At 34.4% G+C, this 24,984-nt stretch overlaps 1 protein-coding gene across 3 annotated transcripts in view; it reads left to right on the top strand.

Moving 5' to 3' along the window:
- Positions 1–24,984, top strand: part of ANKRD12 (ankyrin repeat domain 12) — a 90,732-nt gene that overhangs the window by 50,432 nt on the left and 15,316 nt on the right. For 2 of the 3 annotated variants that reach the window (XM_016208915.2, XM_016208914.2), the window contains one exon: positions 6,930–7,077. In XM_016208915.2, coding sequence (XP_016064401.2) covers positions 6,930–7,077 — 148 coding nt within the window. Of the gene's footprint in view, positions 1–6,929; positions 7,078–14,258; positions 14,339–24,984 lie in introns of those variants that run through there. The other variant, XM_016208916.2, reaches the window with a different exon arrangement.

Genomic DNA, 24,984 nt, shown 5'->3' with positions numbered 1-24,984 from the left:
TGGAAGTGTTTGTTAAGATAGGACTGAAAACAAAAGGATCAAAGTCTTCTTGACCCTCTTAATCCTCTTCCTAACCCTACACAGTGAGATGATTGCACCTCTCCCACCCTGGCAGATGATTTCCTGGCAAGTATAAACCATATATTCTGAACTGACGTGCCACAACAGTTGAGAGTAAGGATTAAGTATAAATTAATTTTAGGTTAAGACCCAGCCTTCTTTCAGCAACCAGAATGCTGACAGTAAAGCTTATTGTTTTAGGCATGAGTTGAAAGATTTCTCCACAGGAAATTGAACTAGACAAGAGGGAGCAGGTAGGAATCTGATGAAATGGACCAGTCGTAGCACACTGACATGAAACCGAGCTTTCAGCAAGTTCTACCCATACGTGCAAACCTTTCAGTAGGAGTTAAGTATCAGGGATAATTGTTCTTCATCCAGCAGCCTTGAAAAGCTGGTTGATCTTTCCAAGTCATAAGCATGTGTAATTTAATAAAATTAGTAAACAAAAAGGAGACTAAAACATTAACAGTTGGGATTATGAGTATGCTTTCTGGCATACATTCTTATATTTAAATTTTTCTGCATTAATAGTTTATTCTTTCATAGTCTAGGGAAAAAACTATTTTATTCACTGTGAGTCTTCATTATGCTTTTTTTCCCCCCTCAATTTATTTTTTCCTTTTTCCCCTTTTTATCCCCACTGATCCCCTCCACCCCACATCCATCCCACCCCCAGGCTTTCCCCATACCAATGTGTCTGTCCGTGGGTTATGCTTATAAACATATAAGTTCTTTGATTAATCTCTTCCCACCCACACCCCCCTCCCCGCCTTCCCTCTGAGATCCCTCATTCTGTTCTATGCTTCTATGTCTCTGGATCCACTTTGTTCATCAGTTTATTTTGTTTATTATATTCCACATATAAATGAGATCATGTGGTATTTGTCTTTGTCTGACTGGCTTATTTCACTTAGCATAATACTTTCTAGTTCCCTCCATGCTGTGCCAAAGAATAAAAAATCCTTCATTTTTACAGCTGCATAGTATTCCATGATGTAAATATGCCACAGCTTTTTTTCCCACTCATCTACTGATGGCTACTTGGGCTGTTTCCAGATCTTAGCTATTATAAACTGCGCTGCTATGAACATAGGGGTGCATAAGTTCTTTGTGATTGGTGTTTCGGGTTCCTTAGGATATATTCCTAGAAGCAGGATCACTGAGTCAAATGGCAGGTCAATTTTTAATCTTTTGAGGAAACTCCATACTGCTTTCCATAGTGGCTGCACCAGTCTGCATTCCCATCAGCAGTGTACTACTAGAGTGCCCTTTTCTCCACATCCTCGCCAACACTTGTAGTTTGTTGATTTGTTGATGGTAGCCATTCTGACAGGTGTGAAGTGATACTTCATTGTGGTTTTAATTTGCATTTCTCTGATGATTAGTGACACTGAGCATTTTTTCATATGTCCCTTAGCCATTTGTATGTCCTCTTTGGAGAAGTGTCTATTTAGGTCCTTTGCCCATTTTTTAATTGGATTGTTGGTCTTTGTTTTGTTAAGTTGTATGAGTTCCTTATATATTTTGGATATTCGCCCTTTATCCAATATGTTGTTGACAAATATGTTCTCCCATACAGTGGGCTCCCTTTTCGTTTTGTTGATGGCTTCTTTTGCTATGCAGAAGCTTTTTATTTTGATGCAGTCTCATTTGTTTATTTTCTCCTTAGTTTCTCTTGCCCTAGGAGATGTATCAGCAAACATATTGCTACAAGAGATGTCTGAGATTTTGCTTTCTATGTTTTCCTCTAGTATTTTTATGGTTTCATATCTGACATTTAAGCCTTTTACCCATTTTGAATTTACTTTTGTGTATGGTATAAGTTGGTGGTCTAGTTTCATTTTTTTGCATGTATCTGTCCAATTTTCCCAACACCATTTATTGAAAAGACTGTCTTTACTCCATTGTATGTTCTTGCCTCCTTTATCAAATATTAATTAACATTAACCAGTTGGGATTATGAGTACGTTTTCTGGCATACATTCTTACATTTCACATTTGCTGCATTAATAATTTATTCTCTTATAGTCTAGAGAAAAATTTATTAAATTCACTGTGAATCTTCATTATTCTTAAATATCTCATTTAGTTAGAAATTCCTAATATACAGCATCTTATTTCTTTCAAAAGACATGATACAGGCATATCTCAGAGATACTGCGAGTTCACTTCCAGACTACTGCAATAAAGTGAATAATGTAATGAAGCAAGTCACACAAACTTTTTTGGTTTTCCAATGCATATAAAAGTTATATCTACTCTATAGTGTAATCTATTAATTGTGCGATAACATTCATTATATCTTAAAAAAATGTACATACCTTAATTAAAAATACTTTATTGTTTAAAAAAGGTGCTACCATCATCTGAACCTTCAGTGTCATAATCTTTTTGCTGGTGGAAGGTCTTGCCTCGATGTTGATGGCCACTGACTGATTAGGGTGGTGGTTGCTGAAGGTTGGGGTAGCTGTGGCAATTTCTTAAAGTAAGACAATGAAGTTTGCCCCATCCATTGACTCTTCCTTTCATGAGCATTTTCCCTTTAGCATGCAATGTGGTTTGGTAACATTTTACCCACAGTAGAACTTCTTGAAAAATTGGAGTTAATCCTCTCAAACATTGCTGCTGCTTTATGAACTAGGATTATAAAATATCATAAATTCTTTGTCATTTCAACAATCTTCACAGCATCTTCATCAGTAAATTCCATCTCAAGAAACCATTTTCTTTGCTCATAAGAAGCAACTCCTTATACATTAAAGTTTCATTATAAGATTGCAGCGGTTCAGCCACATCTGCATTTCCTCCACTGAAGTCTCAAACCCCTCAGAGTTCTTCATGAGAGTTGGAATCAGCTTCTTCCAAACTCCTGTTAATGTTGATATTTTGACCTCTTCCCGACTCATAAATGTTCTTAATGGCATCTAGACTGGTGAATGCTTTCCTAAAGGTTTTTAACTTACTTTACTCAGATCTATCAGAGGAATCACTATCTATGGCAGCAATAAATAGCCTTTTGAAATGTATTTTTTAAATAATAAGACTTATAAGTCAAAATTACTCCTTGATCTTGGGCTGCAGGATGCCTGTTGTGTTAGCAGGCATGAAAATGTTAATCTCATTGTACATGTCCTTCAGAGCTCCTGGGTGACCAGGTACATTATCAGTGAGCAGTAATATTTTGAAAGAAACCTTTTTTCTGAAAAGTAGACCTCAACAGTGGCTTCAAAATACTCAGTAAACCATGTTATAAACAAATATACTGTCATTCAGGCTTTGTGGTTTCATTTAGAGAGCATAGGCAGAGTAGGTTTAGCATAATTCTTAAGGCTCTAAGATTTTTAGCATGGTAAATGAGCATTGGCTTCAACGTAATGTCACCAGCTGCATTAGCCCCTAAGAAGAGAGTCAGCCTGTCCTTGAAGTTTGGAAACCAGGCATTGACTTCTCTGAAAGTCTATTCTATGAAAGTCGTAGATGGCATCTTCCAATATAAGGCTATTATGTCTACATTGAAAAATCTGTTATTTAGCTACTTTCATTAATTATCTTAGCTGGGTAACTTGCTGCAGCTGCTGCACTTACTGCTTTGCCTTGCACTTTTATGTTATGGAGACAGCTTCTTTTCTTAAACCTCAGGAATCAACCTCTTTTAGCTTCAAACTTTTCTTCTGCAACTTCCTCACCTCTCAGCCTTCATAGAATTGAATAGAATTAGGGCCTTACTCTGGATTAGGCTTTGACTTAAGGGAATGTAGTGACTAATTTGATCCTCTATTCAGACCATTAAAATTTTACCCATATTAGAAGTAAGGCTTTTGGCACTTTTTTATCATTTGTGTGCTCACCAGAGTATCATTTTTAATTTCCTTCAAGAACTTTTTCTTTGCATTAACAACTTGGCTAACTGTTTTGGCCCAAGAGGCCTAGCTTTCAGTCTTTCTGGGCTTTCAACATGTCTTTCTCACTAAGCTTTAATCATTTATTTAAAGTGAAAGATGTGCAACTCTTCCTTTTACTTAGAGACCATTGAAGGATTGTTAAATAGCCTAATTTCAATATTGTTGTGTCTCAAGGAAGTAGGAGGTCTGAGGAGAGGGAGAGAGACAGGGAACTGCTAGTCAGTGGAGCAGTTAGAACACAGCAACATTTATCAATTAAGTTTACTATCTATGGCGCATGGTTCACGGTGCCCCAAACAATTACAATAGTAACATCAAAAATCACTGGTCACAGCCCTGGCCAATGTGGCTTAGTTGGTTGGGCGTCATCCTTCACACCTAAAGGTTGCCAGTTCGATTCCCACTCAGGGCACATGCCGGGTTGCGGGCTCAGTCCCCAGTTGGAGGCGTGCAGGAGGCAGCCAATCGATGTTTTGCTCTCACATCAATGTTTCTTTCTCTCTCCCTTCCTCTCTCTCTAAAAAAAAAAAAAAATCAAAATTAGTTTTAAAAAAAGCACTGGTCACAGATCACTGTAACAAATATAGTAATAATGAAAAAGTTTGAAATACTGTGAGAATTACCAAAATGTGACACAGAGACACAAAGTGAGCAAATACTATTGGAAAAATAGCACTGATAGACTTGCTCAAGTCAGGGTTTCCACAGTCCTTCAATTTGTAAAAATCACAGTGTCTGCAAAGCACAATAAAGCAACATGCAATAAAACAAGGTATACCTGTATTTTCTAAGTACACAGTTATGTGTTGGGAATACAAAGACTTGATCCTACATGAAGTTTATGGCCTAGAATAAGGTGATAAGTATGTTAATAAATTATAGTATAAACTTACATATGATAGAACACACTAATGTCAAAGGCAATAGAAGCACAAAACAAGAAGCGTTGGTAAGGAAGCAGAAATGATAATACTTCACTGCCTGTATGATGTAGAGTATGAGTGAAAACTAAGAGGCAATGATGACTCTCAGCTTTCTGGCTTCATTTATTCATGTCAGTCACTGAGAATGGAAAGAGATATAAGATAAGGGTGCAAGTTTAATGAACTCTAGCATCTATCGGTTTCAGCTATTGTATTGAAATACAAATATATTTAGTGGAATATATCTAATGAACATTTGGGTATTTGGGTTTGAAGCTCAAGAAAGGATTGAGAGAGCAGGCAAGAGCATGAAAATGAGTGGATTGTGTAATTGTCATCACATTCTAACAGACAATGAGGTTATCAAAGAGTTTGACTGTAAAGGAAATAAAGAGGGGAATATAGGTTTGAACAGTTTCTCGTTTTATCAGTGTTTCATTTTTTTATTGCCATTATTTTTTTTTAAGGCGAAAAAAACATGAACTGGTAAATCGGCTTCTAGAAGGGACCAATCAAAAAGAGGTTAAAAATACAGAAAAGAAGAAGATAACAAGTAGCAAACAAAAGAGAAGAAATGATGACCAACCAGGCAGATCCTGGTTTTATGGAGCCCAAAGCTTACGTAATTGGGTGGGAGGGGAGAGAACACCTTTAAGAACAATTTCAGAGTAATGAATACAAAGTTAGATATAGGGCCTTGTAAGGTGACCATAAAAGTGAGGAGCCCTGAAGTTTAAGTTTCATTAGTTTTAAATATCCATGTCAGTTTTATGATAGTTTAAATTCCTAGGAGATGGGGGAAAGAGGAAGATTAAGAGCATTGATAGTGCTATTAACCTTAAACAGAAAGGAATTGATAGGAGTTGTGTTAAATCTATGGATTATGTTGGGTAGTGTGGACATTTTAATGATGTTAATTCTTCCTGTCCATGAACATGTTATCTGCTTCCACTTATTTGTATCTTCTTCCGTTTGCTTCTTCAGTGTCTTAATAATTTTTTGAATACAGGTCTTTTACACCCTTGGTTCAATTTATTCATAGGTATTTTATTCTTCTTGAAGCAGTTTTGAAGAGGATTGTTATCTTAGGTTCTCTTTCTGATAGTTCATTACTAGTGTATAAAAATGCAACTGATTTCTGGATATTTATTTTGTATCCTGCTACTTTACTGAGTTCATTTATCAGTTTAGTTTTTTGGTTTAGGGTTCTCTATATACAATATCATGTTATCTGCAAATAATGACAGTTTTACTTCCTCCTTTCCAATTTGGATGCCTGTATTTCTTCTTATCTGATGGCTGTGGCTAGAACTTCCAATACTAAGTTGAATAAGAGTGGTGAAAGTAGACATCCCTGTCTTGTTCCTGATCTTAAGGGGAACACTTGGAGTTTTTGCCTATTGAGTAGTTTAGTAGTAATTTTGATAAGGTTGTGGGAGGATGTAAGTACCACATTCTTGTTTTTTGATTTATCTTCAGAACTTGGAGCAGTGCTTGTTAATAGGTTCTCATTAAGTAATTTGTTGAATGTGTCATGAAAAGGGAAGAAACTGAGATGTAGTGCTAAAATAGCCCAGCTTAAATTTTAAGGAGGAAATTTCTTTGTAGTAGGTAAGATCATCAGATGGCAGAAGGCAGTGAATATAGAACTTGAAGAGAGTAATCATGATTCAAAGGGGACACTGTAGCCTGGCTGGCATGGTTCAGCGGTTGAACAGCAACTTAGGAACCTGGAGGTCACAGTTAGATTCGATTCTCGGTCAGGGCACATCTCTGGGTTTCCGGCTTGATTTCCCAGTAGGGGTCATGCAGGAGGCAGCCGATCAACGACTCTCTCTTACCATTGATGTTTCTCTCTCCCTCTCCCTCTCCCTCTCCCTCTCCCTGAAACCCATAAAAACATGTTTTTAAAAGAAGACATACTGTAGGGAATGGAGGCAGAGTAGATGAGGCAGAAGGATGTTATGAGTATTATCAAGAGAATGGTTGAAATGATATAGTCTATGAAGGGACTAAATCTTCCTACTGTTTAATGTTGCAGATAGTGAAACTGTTACTTCGTCATGGTGGAAATCCATTTCAAGCTAATAAACATGGAGAGCGTCCAGTGGATGTTGCAGAAACAGAGGAGTTGGAATTGCTGCTAAAAAGAGAGGTGCCTTTATCTGATGATGATGAAAGTTACACAGGTTTGTTTCAGATAATCTGTATTCAACTGTTTGATATGATATCTAGGAGAACATTCTACTACTTTATAATAAATAAAATGTTACATACTTTAGAATAATGCTAGCCAGCTGGTAAGCATGGTGAATTCAGGAGCCTAGTTATTTGCTACACCTCTTCTGTAAATGGAGTTATGATGCCATTGCCCTATTTTCATAAATTGCTGGTATTACATTCAAGCCCATTAGAACCTTTCCCCATTAATAGCTACCACCACTGCTATTCTGATTTCTTTTCATTCTTTTATAAATTAGAGAGCTAACCAAACCCTTTCTGGTTTCCCCTGGCATTAATTAATCATCTTTGCATTTTTATTTTTGCCATTTAGGTGGTTGAACTCTGGTCATTATTTTAAGGTAGGGGCACAATTTTACAAACAATTTTTAAAAAGGAAAGAGCCAAAAGAACATTTCAGAAAACTTTTGGTACACTAAGAATTTTTTTAAAAAACATAAAACAGAAAAAAACTTCCTGTGTTGAGGAAAAGCTTTTATGTATAGACTAGAAGGGTTCACCATATTTCAGGTAAAAATCCATGAAAAAGAATGTAATAAGTTTCATAACTGACCACATATGGCCAAAAAATCTTAAAGAATTCCTAGAAACAAGTAATAGTACCATAATATTGTTATATGTAAGGGAATAAAAATCAAACCATGCTCATTTAATCTCAGTCACTGCCCGAAGGCAATAGAACAACATCTATACTTTTGAAGCTAAAAAGGTCTATAGTATAGAACATCTATACTTTCTTTTCTTAATTGAGGTACAATTGAACATTATATAAGTTTCTGGTATACAACATAATGATTCTGTATTTGTATACCTTGTGAAATGATCATCACAATCAGTCTAGTTGACACCCATCATTATACATAGTTACAGTGTTTTTCTTTTTCCTTGTGATGAAGACTTTAAGATCTATTCTCTTAGCAACCTTCAAATATACAATATAGTACTGTATTAACTAGTCACCATACGGTAGATTACTTCTCCATAAATTATTTATTTTATATTTAAGTTTATACCTTTGATGCCTTTAACCTGTTTTGCTCACTCCCACCACTCTCGACTCTAGCAACCACCAGTCTGTTCTCTGTACCTGTGAGCTTGGTTTTTGTTTTTAGGTTTCACATATAAGTGAGATTGTGTAGTATTTGTCTTTGTCTGATTTATTGCACATAGTGTATACCCTCTAGATCATTCATGCTGTTGCAAATGGCAACTTTCCATTGTGTATATATACCACATCTTCTTATCCATTCATTCATCTATGGATACTTAGGTTGTTTCCATGTCTTGGCTATTGTTAATAATGCTGTTACTGAACATGGGGGTGCATATATCTTTTTTAATTAGCTTTTGTTTTCGGATAAATAACCAAAATTAGAATTGCTGTTTTCCATAATGGCTGTACCAGTTTAAATTTCGACCAACAGTGCACAAGTTTTCTTTTTTTCCACATTCTTACTACCACTTGTTATTTTTTGTATTTTTTATAATAGCCATTCTCACAGGTATGAGATACCTGATTGTAGATTTGATTTGCATTTCCCTGATGATTAATGATGTAGAACATCTTTTCATGTACCTGTTGGCCATATGTATGTCTTCTTTTGAAAAATGTTTGTTGAGATCTTCTGCCCATTTCTCAGTCGTTGAAATCCTCTCCCCATTTTTCAGTTGAATTGTTTGCTTGCTGTTGAGTTGAATGAGTTCTTTATATATTTTGGATATTAGCCCCTTATCATATATATGATTTGCAAATATTTTCTCCCATTCAGTCGATTGCCTTTTAATTGTTGATGATGTCCTTTGTTATGCAGAAGGTAAAATCCCTATGTTTTATTATGAAAATGGTCAAACATACTGCAAAGTTCAGAGAAAGTTACAGACCTTTCTAAATACTGAAGCATGCATTTTCATTCATTAACTAGATTCGATTTCTGTGTATGACCTTTTAAGGTAATATTTATATGTGTGAAATTAGTAATTGTTTAATAAAACATTCTTTGAGTTTTGAGAAATTCATAGACCTATATAATTCAACCTTATCAAGATACAGACTATATCACTCCAGAAAGTTTCTTATGCTCCCCCTTTTAGTCAGTCCCTGCCCCTACCTGATCATGTACACCCTTTATAGTAAATAAAGATTATTAGGCAGGACTCACTAATAGCAGATAAGTCTAAGGGGGGTTTTTTGACAAAGAACAGGATACTTACATACAAGAGAGGAAAGGATAAACACTACTGGTTATATAGTAGAGAAATTCAGCAGCACCTGAACTGTGATCAAAATTAACATCATCAGCGCTGGGTGGTTTTCTCAGTAGTTAGAGCATTGGCATGTGGACCCAAGCGTTGTGGGTTTGATTCCTGGTCAAGTGCACATACCTGGGTTGCACGTTCGATTTTGGCCCTGGTTGGGGTGCATGGGGGAGGCAGCCAATCGATGTCTCTCTACCACATCGATGTATCTCTCTCTCTCCCTCCCTTCCCCTTTCCCCTTCCCCTCTCCCTTCCCCTCTTCCACTCTCTAGAAAAAAAAAAAAAAAAAACAAAACAATGAGAAAAATATCCTTGGGTGAAGATTGACAAACAAAAAATTAACATCATCAAAGAATAGAAAAATACACATCACACATCTCTAGATAAGATATTGTGAAAAAAGATACAGCATCACTTTCATAGCATTCTGGCTGAGAATGCATAATCATGAGGAATGTTCTGGGTTTGTTTTGTTTTTTGTTTTTCTTTTTAAAAATGGTGAAAGATTAAGAAATGGCAATGTCATGAAAAACCAATAAAGGCAATAGAAATGTTCCAGACTATCTAAAGAGATAGTAAATTGAAGGCAATACCTGTTTCCATACTGGATCCTGTACTGGAGGGGGGAAATGATTATAAATAACATTATTAGATCATTTAACAAAGAATATGGACAGTAGATTAGTGTTGTATCATTGTAAATTTTGAAGTTAACTACTGTGGTGACAAGAGAATATCCTTAATGTCTTAGGAAATACTTATTTCTTAGGAGTTACTCACTGAAGTATATAGGGGTAAAGAGCCATGATGTATGCAATTTACCCTCATATAGCTCAGGAAAAAATATATATACACATGTATATATATAGTGAAAGCAAAGTATAAAGCAAGAGACTAAAACATTAACATTAGGCAAATCTGGAAAAAGGATATATAATTTTTAGTACTTTTTATTTTTTTATTTTTGTGAGTTTGAAATTTTTTCCAAATAAAATGTCAAATAAATACAAATACATAAAATTGCCTTGCTTTGTCCATCGAAAAAATTTAAAGGCAATTACTAAGACAGTAGCAATAATCATTTCTACTGCCCAAATTATAATCTTGAAATGTTTTCTACTAAAAAAACAACAACAAGGCTTCTTCTTACAAAAAAAATGGATGATTCTAAGTCTGGGACAGGAAATATATAAGATGAGCTTCAAACATCTTGTCATTGCCAATTTTAAGGAAGCTATCAAAGACTACTATAAGGTCTTATCAAGAGGCCTTAGGAGACAACTTAGGCCAGTTTCCCACTGGCCAAAGATTGGATAGTTTGAGCTTCAATAAGGCTGTTAATAACAAAGATTTGAAACCTATTAAATATGTTTAAATCCATAGTCATAATTATTTTAATTAATTCATCAGTAAACCACTTTATCTTAAAAATTAGGCAAAATAATATTTTTCTTACGTGAACTCTATCACTGATTAACCTCATTATAGGTAAGAAGTGTTTATTAATGAGATTAATGTGGGTTTAAAAAAAAAATGGCCCTGCCGGGCGTGGCTCAGTGTTTGAGCATCAACCTAGGATCCAGATCACAGTTCAATTCTCGGTCAGGGCACATGCCCGGGTTGTGGGCTCCATCAATGATTCTCTCATCACTGATGTTTCTATTTCTCTCTCTCCCTCTCCCTTCCTCTCTCTGAAATCAATAAAGATATAATTTTTTTAAAAAATGGACCATTTTGCACCTCCAGTTAGTTAATATATGTAAGCACTGAGCATGAACAGTTGCTAACATTAAATTTTTTTAAGAGACCAAAAAAAGCATTGCATGCTCTCTGATGAAAGAATATACTACACTACCATTCTTCAGTCCTCAGGATCCAGCTTCCATTTTCAGGAAATACCAAAGTCAGAGGAACATGCTGAACTGCACCAAGCAAAATCTAGACTGTGAGAAACCCAAATTGCTTTGGTTTCCAAAAGATAAGTTGTGTGTAAATGAAAAAGAAGAACCTGTAGAAAAAAATATAAATGTCTTAAAAGGCACATCAAGGTTGAAAAAATAGGCAAGACTAAAAAAATTATGTATTTAATAGGTGGTGTATGCTTCTCTGGGGGAAGTTTGTACAAAATTTGGTTAAGATAAATGGCACAGCCCTGGCCTGTGTGGTTCAGTGGTTAGAGCGTTGGCCCAAGCACCGAAGGGTCACAGGTTTGATTTCTGGTCAAGGGCACATGCCTGGGTTGAGGTTTCAATCCTGGACCCTAGTTGGAGTGTGTGTGGGAGGCAACCAATTGATGTGTCTCTCTCACATCGATGTTTCTCTCCCCCTCCTTTCCACTCTAAAAATCAATGGAAAAAATATCCTTGGGTGAGGATTATCCAAGAAAAAAGATAAATGACACATGCAAGAATATTTTTTTTAACACTAAGAAATTCTTATGTTAAAAGGAAAACTTGATACGTTGTTTTTTTTAATCCTGACTCAAGAATATGTTTATTGATTTTAGAGGAATGGAGAGAGAGAAACATTGATCTGTTGCCTCCTGTATGGGTGCCAACCAGGGATTGAACCTGAAACCTTTTTGGTGTACAGGACAACACTCCAACCAACTGAGCCACCAGGCCGGGGTCTGATAGGTTTTTTAATAGTTTTGAGAAGGGTCCAGCAATGGTGATAGTTCCTTTATTTCTAATAGGGAATATAGTCAATAATATTTTAATAACTATATGTGGTACCAGGTGGATACTGGAAATATTGAGGGGAACACTTTGTAAAGTGTATAATTGTCTGACCATTATGCTTTACACCTGAAAATAATACAAAATAATATTGAATGTAAACTGTAATTAAAAAATAAAATTTAAAAAAAAGAATGGAAAAATAAAACCAACAACTTATAAACATGGTTATCTAATAAGAGAAAAGTATAAAGGGAGGTGTGTGAATTGTTAGTCTTTTTGAAAACCAGTTTGACAACAGCTGGTGAAATACAAGAGCTCTTTTCTTTTGGAGATATATACTGAAATATTTCTAGATAAAATTATTTGAATGAAATGTGCTTCAAAGTGATACAGCAGTAGGATGAATAGAGGGATATGGATTGGCCAGAGATTGATGGCTAATGGAGCTGAGTAATGGGTACATGGGGGTTCAGTATAACATTCTGTCTAGAATATAAGTTACAAGTTTATTATAAAAACGTTTTTAAAGATACTTATGTGCCTTGAACTAGCAATCACTTCTGGGAATATTCAGTGTCTATTATAGCATTGTTTTGAGTGGTAAAATCATAAATATATAGTCATACACGGCATTGGTTGCATAAATTGATGTATATTGCCACGCCATCGGCTATTGTACAACTATGAAAAAAATGTATCTTAATGCTGTACCAGTTACTTGGAAGGACTTTCATAAGATATTGTTGAGTTAGAAGAATAATCATAATATCTCACTTTTGTAAAATGAACGTTTTGAAAGCTAATGTGTATCTTCATTTATGTACATATATTTGTGCAAATTTTTATAAGCATGGAGAAAATCCAGAAGCATGTATACCAGGCTGCTAATAAGGCATGTGCGGGGGTGAGAGAGTGGCAGAGAAGGGGATGATTTGGGTGGAGGGAAGGGAGCTGGGAACAATTATTTGATAATATTTTTATACACAGAAATATACCAGACTCAGCAGAATCTTCCCTTTCCCTGCATCCCTGTTTGTTTAACCCCTTATGCCCTTCCCTTCACAACTAACCTTCTTAAAGTGCATTGTAGTGCACTTGAAGTGCACTCTATTGAGTCTATGTTTACTAACATCTAACTGCCAGATCCCTTAACTGTCTTCTCAGTCTCTGTAGAATTTGACAGTGTTGAGCACGTTTTTCCTCAAATTTTTCTGTCTTGGTTTCTGGGATGTAATTCCCTGGCTTTCATTAAGCTTTCCAGACTGTTTCTTCTCAGTTTCCTTCTAGACTCTCATCTTCATTTTCTGCTCATTCCCTTCCTATACTCCCCTGTGTTGGTTTTTCCAAAGATTTTACTTTCTGGACCCTCTTCTCATACCACATATTCTCCCAAGTCAAGTCCACCCACATTTACAGTTCTACCATCCATACGGTGAAGCCTTCCCAATCTCTTTATTTCATTCATTTCTCTTAAGCTTCAAACCTATCTATTTAGCTGCCCTCTGGCTGTCACCACTTAGAATTTCAACAGAAATCAATGTGCCTGAATGGAACTTTGTTCTCCATTTACACTCCTGTTTTTTTCCCCTCTCATTTAACGGTAACATAAATCAGCTGTAAGTATGTCATATACTTGGTAATCATCCTAAACAACTCTTTTCCTTCAGCTCAATTATTTAGTAGCTATTTTTGAGTACCCATTATGTGTTGGGCATTGTTTATGCACCGGGGATACAGCCTATTAAGAAAATGTAGATACTAACACACCTACTAATCCCTGTCATTTCTACTTTCAAAGTACTTACAAATCCATCTACCAGTTACATACTAAAAGTCATTTGAACATCTTTGTGCTGTGTGAAATGAGGATTATAATAGCTGAAATTACATTAGCTTCCATAAGAAAGCAAGAAAATAAGATTTGAAAAACAAATTTTATATGGTATGTTAATTTTCACATTTATTGTCATTCTGGTCTCTTTAGAAAACAGTAACTATGGAAAAGCAGCTTTGTTATAAAACTTTTTTTTAAAAAGAAGTGCTGCAACAGATTTTTCCCATGGAAGAAAAAAGGTGTCTTATTTGAACTTTCATGTTTAATTAGAGTGGAACACAATCTTTTAGAACCTTTTTTGATTTTCATTGATTTTTTATTGTTTCATGTGTTCATTAGCTATGTATTGATTTTTCAGAATATTTATTTTCCACATGGTGAAAGTGCCCGAATTATTGCTTGATCAAAGTCCTTCAAGGGATGATGCAAAAATCATCAGTAAGTATCATACAAAGATTTTGGAGTTGCTGAAAAAGACTGATGAAAATACCCAAATTTATTGCTTAATTTACATGAGGTCCTTGTTAGACTTAACTTTATCAAACACCATCCAATCTAAATTCAGAACATGTAAATATTTAATAGAGAATTAACTGCCCACAGATATTTTTATGTATAAAGCCTGATAGCATTGTTATCCATCTGGTATTTCATGTCATCCATGTGACAGATACACTTTAAGTGTTGCAAAGTTAGAGAATATAATCAAGACTATGAGTTTCAGAACTTAATAAATTTGGAGTAAATAAAAGACACTTATATATGTAGTAGTTAAGTGTAGTTTATTCCATTAGTCACTGTGCTGTGCTTTATGACAGTGCTACTCAGAGTAGCTGTTCCACAAATTATTGCTGGTTCTCAAAATAAAGAGCTTGTGCCAGAATGTAAATGTACTGTTATCAAAAAGGTAAAAATGCTATGAAAAAAATGTCAGCTGAACTCAGTGTGCTAGTGACATGATTGATTCCCATTTCTGGTACAAGCTCCTTATTTCATCACAGATTAGTAATAAACAATTTGCAGACTGGCTTCAGTTCATGAAACACACTGCGTAGCAGCTTTATGTCATGCATATCAGACATTTACAGTATTGTTGCAGGAATACATGTCCTGGTTAATACAGCTTATATGTATGTATATAAGAGTGTGACACTTTTAAATTTGCATAATTCTTTAGTCTTTTTCCCCCTTAACGTCTGCACCTTTTCCCATGGTTTTATTTCACATTACCTTCCTATACAGGAATTCCAGCTAATAATAGTGTTTGCTAGAAATAATTGCTTCTTGCTATTCTGCTGAGAACTTAGCTATTCAGAGATCATGCTCATAAAGCATAATTATGGTAATAGAGATGAGGGTAACTTTATGTCACATAGTGGCCCCCCCCCCATACTTTCGAACACTCATTAATTGCCAGAGTAGAGATTCTGTTACAAGTTTACGGACACTGATTTTATTACTTAGAGTTCCCATTGGACAAAGTTGAAAATGCCAGTCATTGTTAGAATTTTTAACCTTTTTCTTATCTTACTTTGACTGCTGATAATCTGACCTTGCTTATTAAGCAGCTGCTATAAACTTTCCTTACTTGCATACTTAAACTTAACTTAGGAAATGCTCATATGCTCCATCATAATAAATAGACAAGCTACTTTTAGAGTCTACCATAAAAAAGATTAGGAAACTGGTGTTTACTGAGTGTATTTCTGTGTCATAAAGTACACAAAATGACCAGTATTTTGAAGCTTATTTTCTTAATGTTAAAACAGTAAATTGTAACTATTCTACATATATTGTTATAATTTGTGAAATTCATTTCCTCAGTTTTATATTTCAGGAGTTATGAAATACAACTGTTAATGCATGCATATGTGGAATTATAACAGTTAATAATGCAAGAGTTCCAAAAAACAATTATTTAAACCAAAACATACCAGAAATTTTTATTAAGTGGATTGTGATGTTAACAATTTAACCATAAGGAAGAAGAAGCATCATCACCTTTAAAAGCTTTAGAGCAAATCATTTAACCTTAGAAGTATAAAAACTACAGGAAGAAGTTACGTAGGGTGTTTTAGAGTGTTAAAATCTATATCATATTTGATCATTAGAAATTTAGACTTGATAGAGCGTTTTATAGGGAAAGGAGTTTGCATATTAATGTATACCGAAAATTAGAGATAACTCTATTTAACATGTAAAGAACGTTTTATCTTCTTGCTTTCCAAATGGCATTTTTAAATCAATTCCAGTATATATGTTAGGTAACAGATTAGACCTAGTATAAAAAATTGTAATCCATTTATAACCCAGGAACCTTATTTTATTTAACCAGGGCTATTAGCAACCTATTTGAGTACATCTATTTCTGAACTTGTTGAGTAGCAGCAAGCACCATGTTTGGTGTTTAGCACTTTTATTTTTCACATATCCCTGTGGTATTAGTACTTAGAAGAAATGAAAAGGTACTTAGGTATCCGTTATATATGGAGAGCTGAGGATACAGCATGGATAGGCAATGAGATATTCTTTTACTTAATGATCAGTTAAAAGAAATTCCATTATAGTGTTTTGCATGCTCTGCTTTTTCTCCTCTGCTTTGTGACATATGGTGTACTTTACACACACAGTTCTAAATTTTATATTTTCAAACTTTTTTCTGAATATCACCAGCTACTTTAACCTGAATCTTAAACAAACAAAACCTCTACAGTTAACTTATTTGAAAGTCAGTACTTTAAAATCAGATTTTATCATGTTAATTATATCAACCTAATTCCAAAGCTTAAGAATTTTTAATTCTAGGTGGAGTGTTTTTTTAAAGAAAAACATCTATGTCAAATTTTGCTAAGTGAACAAAAAGGGCAAGAAGTTATGAATACCTAAATTACCATATATTGTATTACCCTATAAATTACCATATATATTCACCCTTTAGCAGTATCTATAAAAAATTACATAGTTCTATATTTTTTACTTGCTTATATATCAGAAATATAAATGGGAAATTGTGGTTGCAGCTAGATGTTCTTTGGATGTCTGCAAATTAATATATAAGTCTTTACATTTTATGTTACATAAAATAGTAGTCTGCTAAATATCTCTCTTTGAAAGTCATGTAAAAATAGTAGTCAATAAGTTTCAAGTGTATTTGCCCAAAATATGTAAAATTGTTTATTGCAAATACCAAAACTATTAGGTTGTTTGTTTAAATATGTTAGCTTGATGGTTTTCCTTAAAAACTGAATTTCTACTGGTGCCTAACAACTTAAAGTGAGTCTGTCACATAATTATAGTAGTTGAGATATTGCTGAATATTTAAAACTAAAATTCTATAAAGGGTACATTTGGGCAGAACCCTTAAATAAAGACCTCTGAATTTAAAATATTAATTATATATGCATACATTTAAATGAGTTCGGCCTTAGCTATATCATCCTGCCTGCAGAAAAATTTTTAGTCATGGTTAAAAGGACCTCCATGTAATATATATGTTTATGATGGAATAGCTAAGACTGGGTGATTTTTGTCAGTTTCCTTTAGTGACATCAAAATTTTTGTAGTGATACCAAAATTTTCAGAGGGGGGAAATACCTTGATTAATTTATACTTCATAGAATCATTGTCTATGTTACTGACATTTTAGTAGAAAGGCAATGTAATAACTAATTGAAGGAGTATATGGAGTGCTGTAGTACTTGATTTTAATTCTCATGAAAATTTTGCTTTTAGATTTAGTATTTTCAACTCATTATATTCTCTTCCCTCCCCAGCTCACCCCTAAATTAACTATAATTCTCTTACCTGTATTTAGTACTATAGAAATACAATGAAAATATGTTCTCATATGGCAAACTTATTTCCAAACAGATGTATAACTACTCTTCTCTTACAAAGTAGAATTAAAATACCTAACCTTTACTTAGGAAAATTGAGGTATAGAAATGGAGATTTAGATAGGACTGTAAACTTACCTAATATTATATTTCCCTATCTGTAAGTTACATTTCTCAATCAATTTAGGAATATGAAAGCTGTAAAGATTTGCTTCCTAAAATGCAAGTGTCTTTTTCTAATGTTGCTTCTTTGGCTAGGTAACATAAATAAGTTATTTTTATATAATTCTTAAATATATTAGAGTTGTGGTTAATGAGTTATTGCAGAGCAAAGGAACAACCCAAGATAGACATAAGAGAGACCTGCAATAGTTGTGAAACATTCATCCCAATGAAACCCCAGAGACTCTGAAAGTAAGAGTCACCTTATTCAGGGAACAGTCTTAGCAAAAGTCTGAGATTATAGAGAACCACAGATCACTATGAACAGGCCTCTAACTCAAGGGTGAATCCTGTTGTAAAGATTCTCCACAAAATGCTAAAGAAACTAGTTTTTCCCTTTATCAATATGAAAAGAAATCCAGAGATTTGAGGAAAACCAACTGAATGAAAGACAAGAAGGGCCAAGATGAACAAACAGAACCATTGATTCTGGAGAATGTAAATAATATAGGAAGCAGAAGGGTAAAATATTCTCAGTATTCTTGGAGACTCTTAGCAGGCAATCGATCCACTAACCGTAACAACAAAAGGATACTGTGAAAAATTAGACCAGGAAAGTCCTTGGAATTAATAGTATTTATCACTACTGAAAGTAAATATTCTATACAGGACTAAAGAATAGACTGGGCATTGCCGAAGATCTGAGAGGTCTAAGAGAAGGGCAAAATATAAAACATTTTTAAAAACACATTGGAAATTATTTTTTTAAAAAACATAAAACCATACCCAGGATATATAGTATTCATCTTACAAAAATTAGTAAATGTTGGGGAGAAAATATTTTTTAATTGAAGAAAGTGCCCTTTAATTGAAGAAAGACTTGTGTTTATAGGTCAAAGGGGAATGTTTAAAAAAAAAGGAAAGGGTGGGCGGACCTCACATTTAGGTAAATCACAACTTTAAGGATAAAATTTTTTTTAAATCCTACAAGCTCCCAGAACCAGAAGTAAACATGTTACCTACAGAGGGAAGAGATTGACATCAGATTTCTCATTATTAAATATGTTGTTAGAAGACAGGTGGAGCTATAGTTACAACATTTTATGAAAAATTATTTTGAACCTGGAATTCCATTTCCAACCATTACGCAAGTGTAAGGGCTAAACAAAAACATCCTTGGACATCTTGGACATTCTTTCTATTCTCTTTTTGAAAAAATTATTCAATTTTTCGTGACACAAAATGTCTACAAGGAAGATACGAGGATTAACTCAGGATTTTGATGAAAAATTTCAGAGTAACAGCAATGAGCACATGGCATATTTTAGAACAAAATATCAGGGAGTTTTGTAAAAAATGTTATCAAGAAAAAAGTAGATGACAATAGACATATATGAATTAGATTTTGAGAGTTCACTGTGTCATGGTATTGATTATATGAAGGCATATTGTCTAATCTGGTGAATAAGAAGAAAGCAAAATGCAGTCGGGCGTGGCTCAGCGGTTGAACCTCGACCTATGATCCCCAAGATCACAGTTTGATTCTAGGTCAGGGCACATGCCCGGGTTGTGGGCTCGATCCCCAGTCGGGGGCGTGCAGGAGGCAGCTAATCAATGAGGACTCTCTCATCATTGATGTTTCTATCTCTCTCTCTTCCTCTCCCTTCCTCTCTCTGAAATCAATAAAGACATAATTTTTTAAAAAAGAAGAGGAAGAAAGGCAAAAACTCCAGTGAAAATAAACTATATGAACAAATATATGGGCTAAATACAAGGTGTCCCAAAAACATATATACACATTTTCACAGCTAATGTTTCTTTTCAGGAGACTAAGCTTTGAACAAAGAAAATTAATCTTAAAATGCTACTGGAAGTTTGAAAACGCAGTTGATACTGCCTTTATAATTACCATTATAATTACTCAAAGTTGCCTTTATAATTACTCAAAGTTGGGGGCTCTGTGTCCCCAATAAATGTATACACACTTTAACAGCTGATAACTCACTTAATTTTCACTTCTTTTCAGGTTTAACTGATTTGAAATAATGGGTAAAGCCAGACTAGGCTTTAAACAAAGAAAATTTATCCACTAGACTTTTTAATGGGGATACATAAAAGATAAAAGCTTACAGTACAAAACCAGCAACAGTTGACTAATTGTGGGCTCACAGGTACCAAACAAAATGATTCTTGATGGTTGCGATTCCATTGCTTCACTTTATCAGCAGTGCCTGGACCGAAACAGTCATCAGTTTGAACAGGCATTAACACCAACAAAAAAATTCATTTCTGTAGATTCTTTTAAATTTTGAAAATAAACTGTTAATAAACACTCACTTTATAATCATTCAAAATGTGTATACATTTTCTTGGGGCACCATATATACGTGGTGGGGCAAAAGTAGGTTTATAGTTTGTATGGAAAATAACAACAGTAAATGATAGATAATAATGCAAAAATAAACTCTGTGTTTTGCGTATTCACAACTGTAAACCAACTTTTGCCCCACCCTGTATAAAGCAAGCTAAAATACGACATGATTTGGGGCTGCTCATGGAGTATAAGCATACTTTCTGAAATGACCATAGTAAGACTCCCCTGGAAGAGCCAAGAGAGTAGACCTGTGGTTCAATAATTCTGTTCACTTTGTTATCTCTAAATTAGTTAAATTTAAATAAAATCAAAAGTAATACTTTAAAAAAGTTATGAATAATGATTCACTTAGGTAGCAAAATTATTTTATGAGTGGCTTTTTTTCTTTACCCATCTCTATATTTTCTGTTTTTCTAACATGAACTGTTCTATAATTTAAAAAAAAACAATAAATGCTATTTGAAAACAAATAAAACTAAGCAAATATTAATAAAGATCACTAAGGAAGTATAGCTTAGTTTAGAACTTTTTTATACACTAGCCTGTCTCTGAATAACAATGACAGGTAAATATTCCAAATGTAAAGTTTTTTATAAGTAGTATTCCTAGTGTCAAAAGAATACTTAAACTTCAAGTACATTACACACACACACACGTAAAAAGGATTTCAACATTGTAGATATTTGACAATGGAAGTCAAATCGTAAATCATTTTTTCCACTCCTGTCTTTGGAATGGCTATCTTAATCATAAGAGCTCATATTTTAGTACTCCTATACTATCTAGGATTGGCCCCTGGATTTCTAATCATGCGTAAATTAGTTAACCTTATTATGTGCTCAGGTTCCACATCTTTAAAACAGGGATTACAGTACATAACCTCACGGAGGTGTATTAATTAAAAGATAAATGAGTTGATACATGAATGCACGTAGAATATTGGCTGGCATAGAATAAGCACTTGGTAAATATTAGATTTTAAAATAATGAAAATCTGCCCTGGCTGGTATGGCTCAGTTGGTTGAGTGTCATTCTGTGCACCAAAAGGTCTCAGGTTCAATTTCCAGTTAGCGCACATACCTGGGTAACCAATCGATGTTCCTCTCTCATATAGATGTTTTTCTCTCTTTCCCTCTCCCTTTTTCTCTCTCAGTAAAAAAGCATATTTTTCAAAAACTAGTGAAAATCTGAAATAAGGTTTTCACATTAGACATGTCTAATTATTTAAGATAAAATATTCAGAGCCATACTTTATGTGACACTGTAGCCTAATGATCTTTAAATTTAAAAAATGTCATTTGGCCGGGCTGGTATGGCTCAGCAGTTGAGCATCAATCGAGGTTCCATTCCCAGTCAGGGCACATGCCCGGGTTGTGGGCTCAATCCCCAGTGGGGGGGCGTGCAGGAGGCAGCCGATCAATGACTCTCTCATCACTGATGTTTCTATCTCTCTCTCCCTTTCCCTTCCTCTCTCTAAAATCAGTGAAGACATGTTTTTAAAAAGAAAGTCATATTTACCATTATCAAGTTGCAAAATCTAATCGAGTTCAGTGGTTTATAGTCACTTAAGTAGTCAAAGCATTACTTTTTTTTTCCCCCTTTTTTCTAGCCTTCAGACATAATTGACATACAATTATGTGTAAGTTTAAAGTGTACAATATAATGATTTAGTTTATATGTGTATTGCAAAATGATTACCACAGTAAGGTTAGTTGACACATCTGTCACCTCACACAGTGACAGTTTTGTGTGTGTGAGGTAATCACTTTTAAAATCTCTTAGTGCCCCAGATGGCTCAGTTGGTTGGACCATCGTCTCATTCACTAGAAAGTTTGCTAGTTCAATTCCCAGTCAGGCAACATACCTAGGTTGAGGGTTCCATGCTCCATCTGGGCACATACAGGAGGCAGCTGATTGATGTTTCTCACATAAATGTTTCTCTCTCCTCCTCCTCTCTCTTTAAAAATCAATAAACATATCCTTGGGTGAGGATTTAAAAAAACAGTTAAAATCTTCTGTTAGCAACTTTCAAATATACAATATAGTATTGTTAATTACAGTCACCATGCTGTACATTACATCCTCAGAAATTTTTCATCTTATCACTGGAAATTTGTACCCTTTGACCACCTTTACTTATTTTACCCTTCCTGACTTTTTTTATTTTTTATAAATTGCATTGCTTAATAGTTATTAATGAGGTGTTTTTACTCTATCTTATTTCGTGTACTTATGAAAGATATGAATCAAGGTGTTGTATATCTAAGATGTGACTATTTCAAGATCAAGCAAAGAATAGACACCCAGCATGGCTCAGTGGTTGAGCATCAACCTAGGATCAGGTTGCGGGCTCGATGCCTAGTCGGGGGCATGCAGGAGGCAGCCGATCAATGAGGACTCGCTCATCATTGCTGTTTCTATCTCTCTCTCTCCCTCTACCTTTCTCTCTGAAATCAAGAAAGGTATATTAAAAAAAAAAAAAAAAAAAAGAATAGACAAATAGCAAGTTTATATTTGAAATGCAACTGTAACCTCAGGTGGGTATGTTTAAAGCATTATGTTACTGTTTTTTCTTTTTTATTCAAAGCATTTTGATATGTAAATTAACAGTAAACCTCATTTAATATCATACTCTATTTTAGATCCTAGATTTTTATGGCACAGTTGTTTTCTCAATATACTCAATCATGACATAAATAGAAGTGGAAGGTATTGAATGCTTACCGAGTGATCACAAATTATGGCTTTATTTTACTGGGTGTTTGTGTAGTTCATCTTGACTATACTTGGTACCTTTTATGTACTCAGAAGTAATATAGCATGATGATTGTGAGTACCAGTTTTAGAGTCACAAAAACTTGAATTTGAAGACCTCACTCTGCCACTTACTAATTGTTTCATCACAGACGAATTTTTGGTATTAACATTATTACATAGTCATATTCTGGACGTATAAGGTAGATACAAAGATGAATAAGACAACTTACAGACTTGCATAAATGTTGTATTCGTTTTAAGCTTTTGCCATGGATAATTTTCTTCCACATAAGTTATAGAAACTCTTTTTTAAATCATTACATAATGGCATTAAATCAAAGTTAGCAAATGAAATAGAATTTTTGTAATTGTGTCCCCCCTTCACTCTACCTACTGGCATTTTTCGTCTCCCTTCTTTGAGGAATACTAAAAAATATTTTATGCAAGTGGTTGTCAATTATGATTAGTGCTTTTATTTATAAAAATATAAATTCCACCAGACACTAATATAAGAAAATTGTTTCTTGAGTCATTCTGTTTTTTCTCTCCCGTCAGTGCCCTCCCCCTCTCCTCCATGAAAAGTCCATATATGCATATGTTCTTTTTTTACTTGAAAGACACGTTTTTCAGTGCCCTCATTCTAAAGGACCACCTACCTCCATTGTAACCCTGTAATAAGTGAAGTGCCTGGAGTTAGCTTGAATCTTTTTGACTTTAATCTTCTGGTACAAAGATAAGCAAATATGAACATTTCTGGAATTCAGCTTTGGCCTTTTTAAATTAATGTGTGCTTTATTGAATATGGCTGTATTTGATGTTAAACATACATTTATTTAAATTTAATAACATTTTTCTATTTTTCTAGGCAGTTAATATCATATTCATGTTGTGTGTCAGGATGTGCTAGGCACATTACATTATTAGTTCATTTACTCCTCACAACAGCCCCATGAGTTAATCCCTCATAACAGATTAGTCACCTATTAAGTGGCAGAGCAAAGAGTTGAACCTAGGGTTAATGGCAGGACTTGTAGATGTCCAGAGTCAGATTATCCTAGTGTCAGCATATAACTGCAATATTAATTTAGAGTATGTTTATTTGACTTAATGATATCTGTTATGATGTGTGCTGAGACTACTGTCTTCATTATACTTGAGCATAGCACCTTCTGTGGGCAAAACGGCTCTAAAAATGAAAGTAGCTGGGGGTTTTTTTTGTTCTGTTTTTTGCTGTAGAGCCTACAATTAATTTAAAATCTTTGATGAAAGGATATATGTTCATATATAATGTAATCCTGAAAATGTGTTTATATTTTACCTGATTTTGTTTAGAAAATTAAGCAAATTATATTTAAAACTAAATATAGTATTGCCCTAGCCAGTTTGGCTCAGTAGTTATAGAACATCAGCCCACACACCAAAGGGTCTCAGGTTCAGTTCCCAGTCAAGGGTACCTACCTAGGTTGCAGATTCGATCCCCGGCTCCAGTCAGGGAGTGTGCAAGAGGCAGTCAGTCGACGTGTCTCTCTCACATCAGTGTCTCCTTCCCTCCCCCCTCCTCCCTGTCTTCCACTCTCTAAAAATCAATGGAAAAAATATCCTCAGATGAAGATTAACAGCAACAAAAAAAAGATATGAAATAGAACCTTGCAGTGCTTTGGCTATATTTATGCAAAAGTTTGGATGCAATTAAATTTTCATGTACTTAATATAGATTTTTATGTACTTAAGAACATATAGGTGTTGAGCCTACTATTTCCTTTATTGTACTTAAATATATATTAGTATCAAGTCTACACTACTATAGATAAGAAAATTAAGAATAGAGTATCTTTTTTCAGATTGCGTATCTATTCGTCTGTTATAATCTTGATTATAATTAGGGGGGTATAGTTATTTGGATTTTTCTGATTTTTTTTTTTTTTTTTACCTATATAGTCTTTTTTCTTTTTTTT

Source organism: Miniopterus natalensis, chromosome 7, assembly GCF_054644295.1.
Source record: "Miniopterus natalensis isolate mMinNat1 chromosome 7, mMinNat1.hap1, whole genome shotgun sequence".
In the NCBI taxonomy this organism is placed as follows: Eukaryota; Metazoa; Chordata; class Mammalia; order Chiroptera; family Miniopteridae; genus Miniopterus; species Miniopterus natalensis.
The sequence above is the reverse complement of the archived record's forward strand: the minus strand, read 5'-3'. Positions and strand labels throughout refer to the sequence as shown.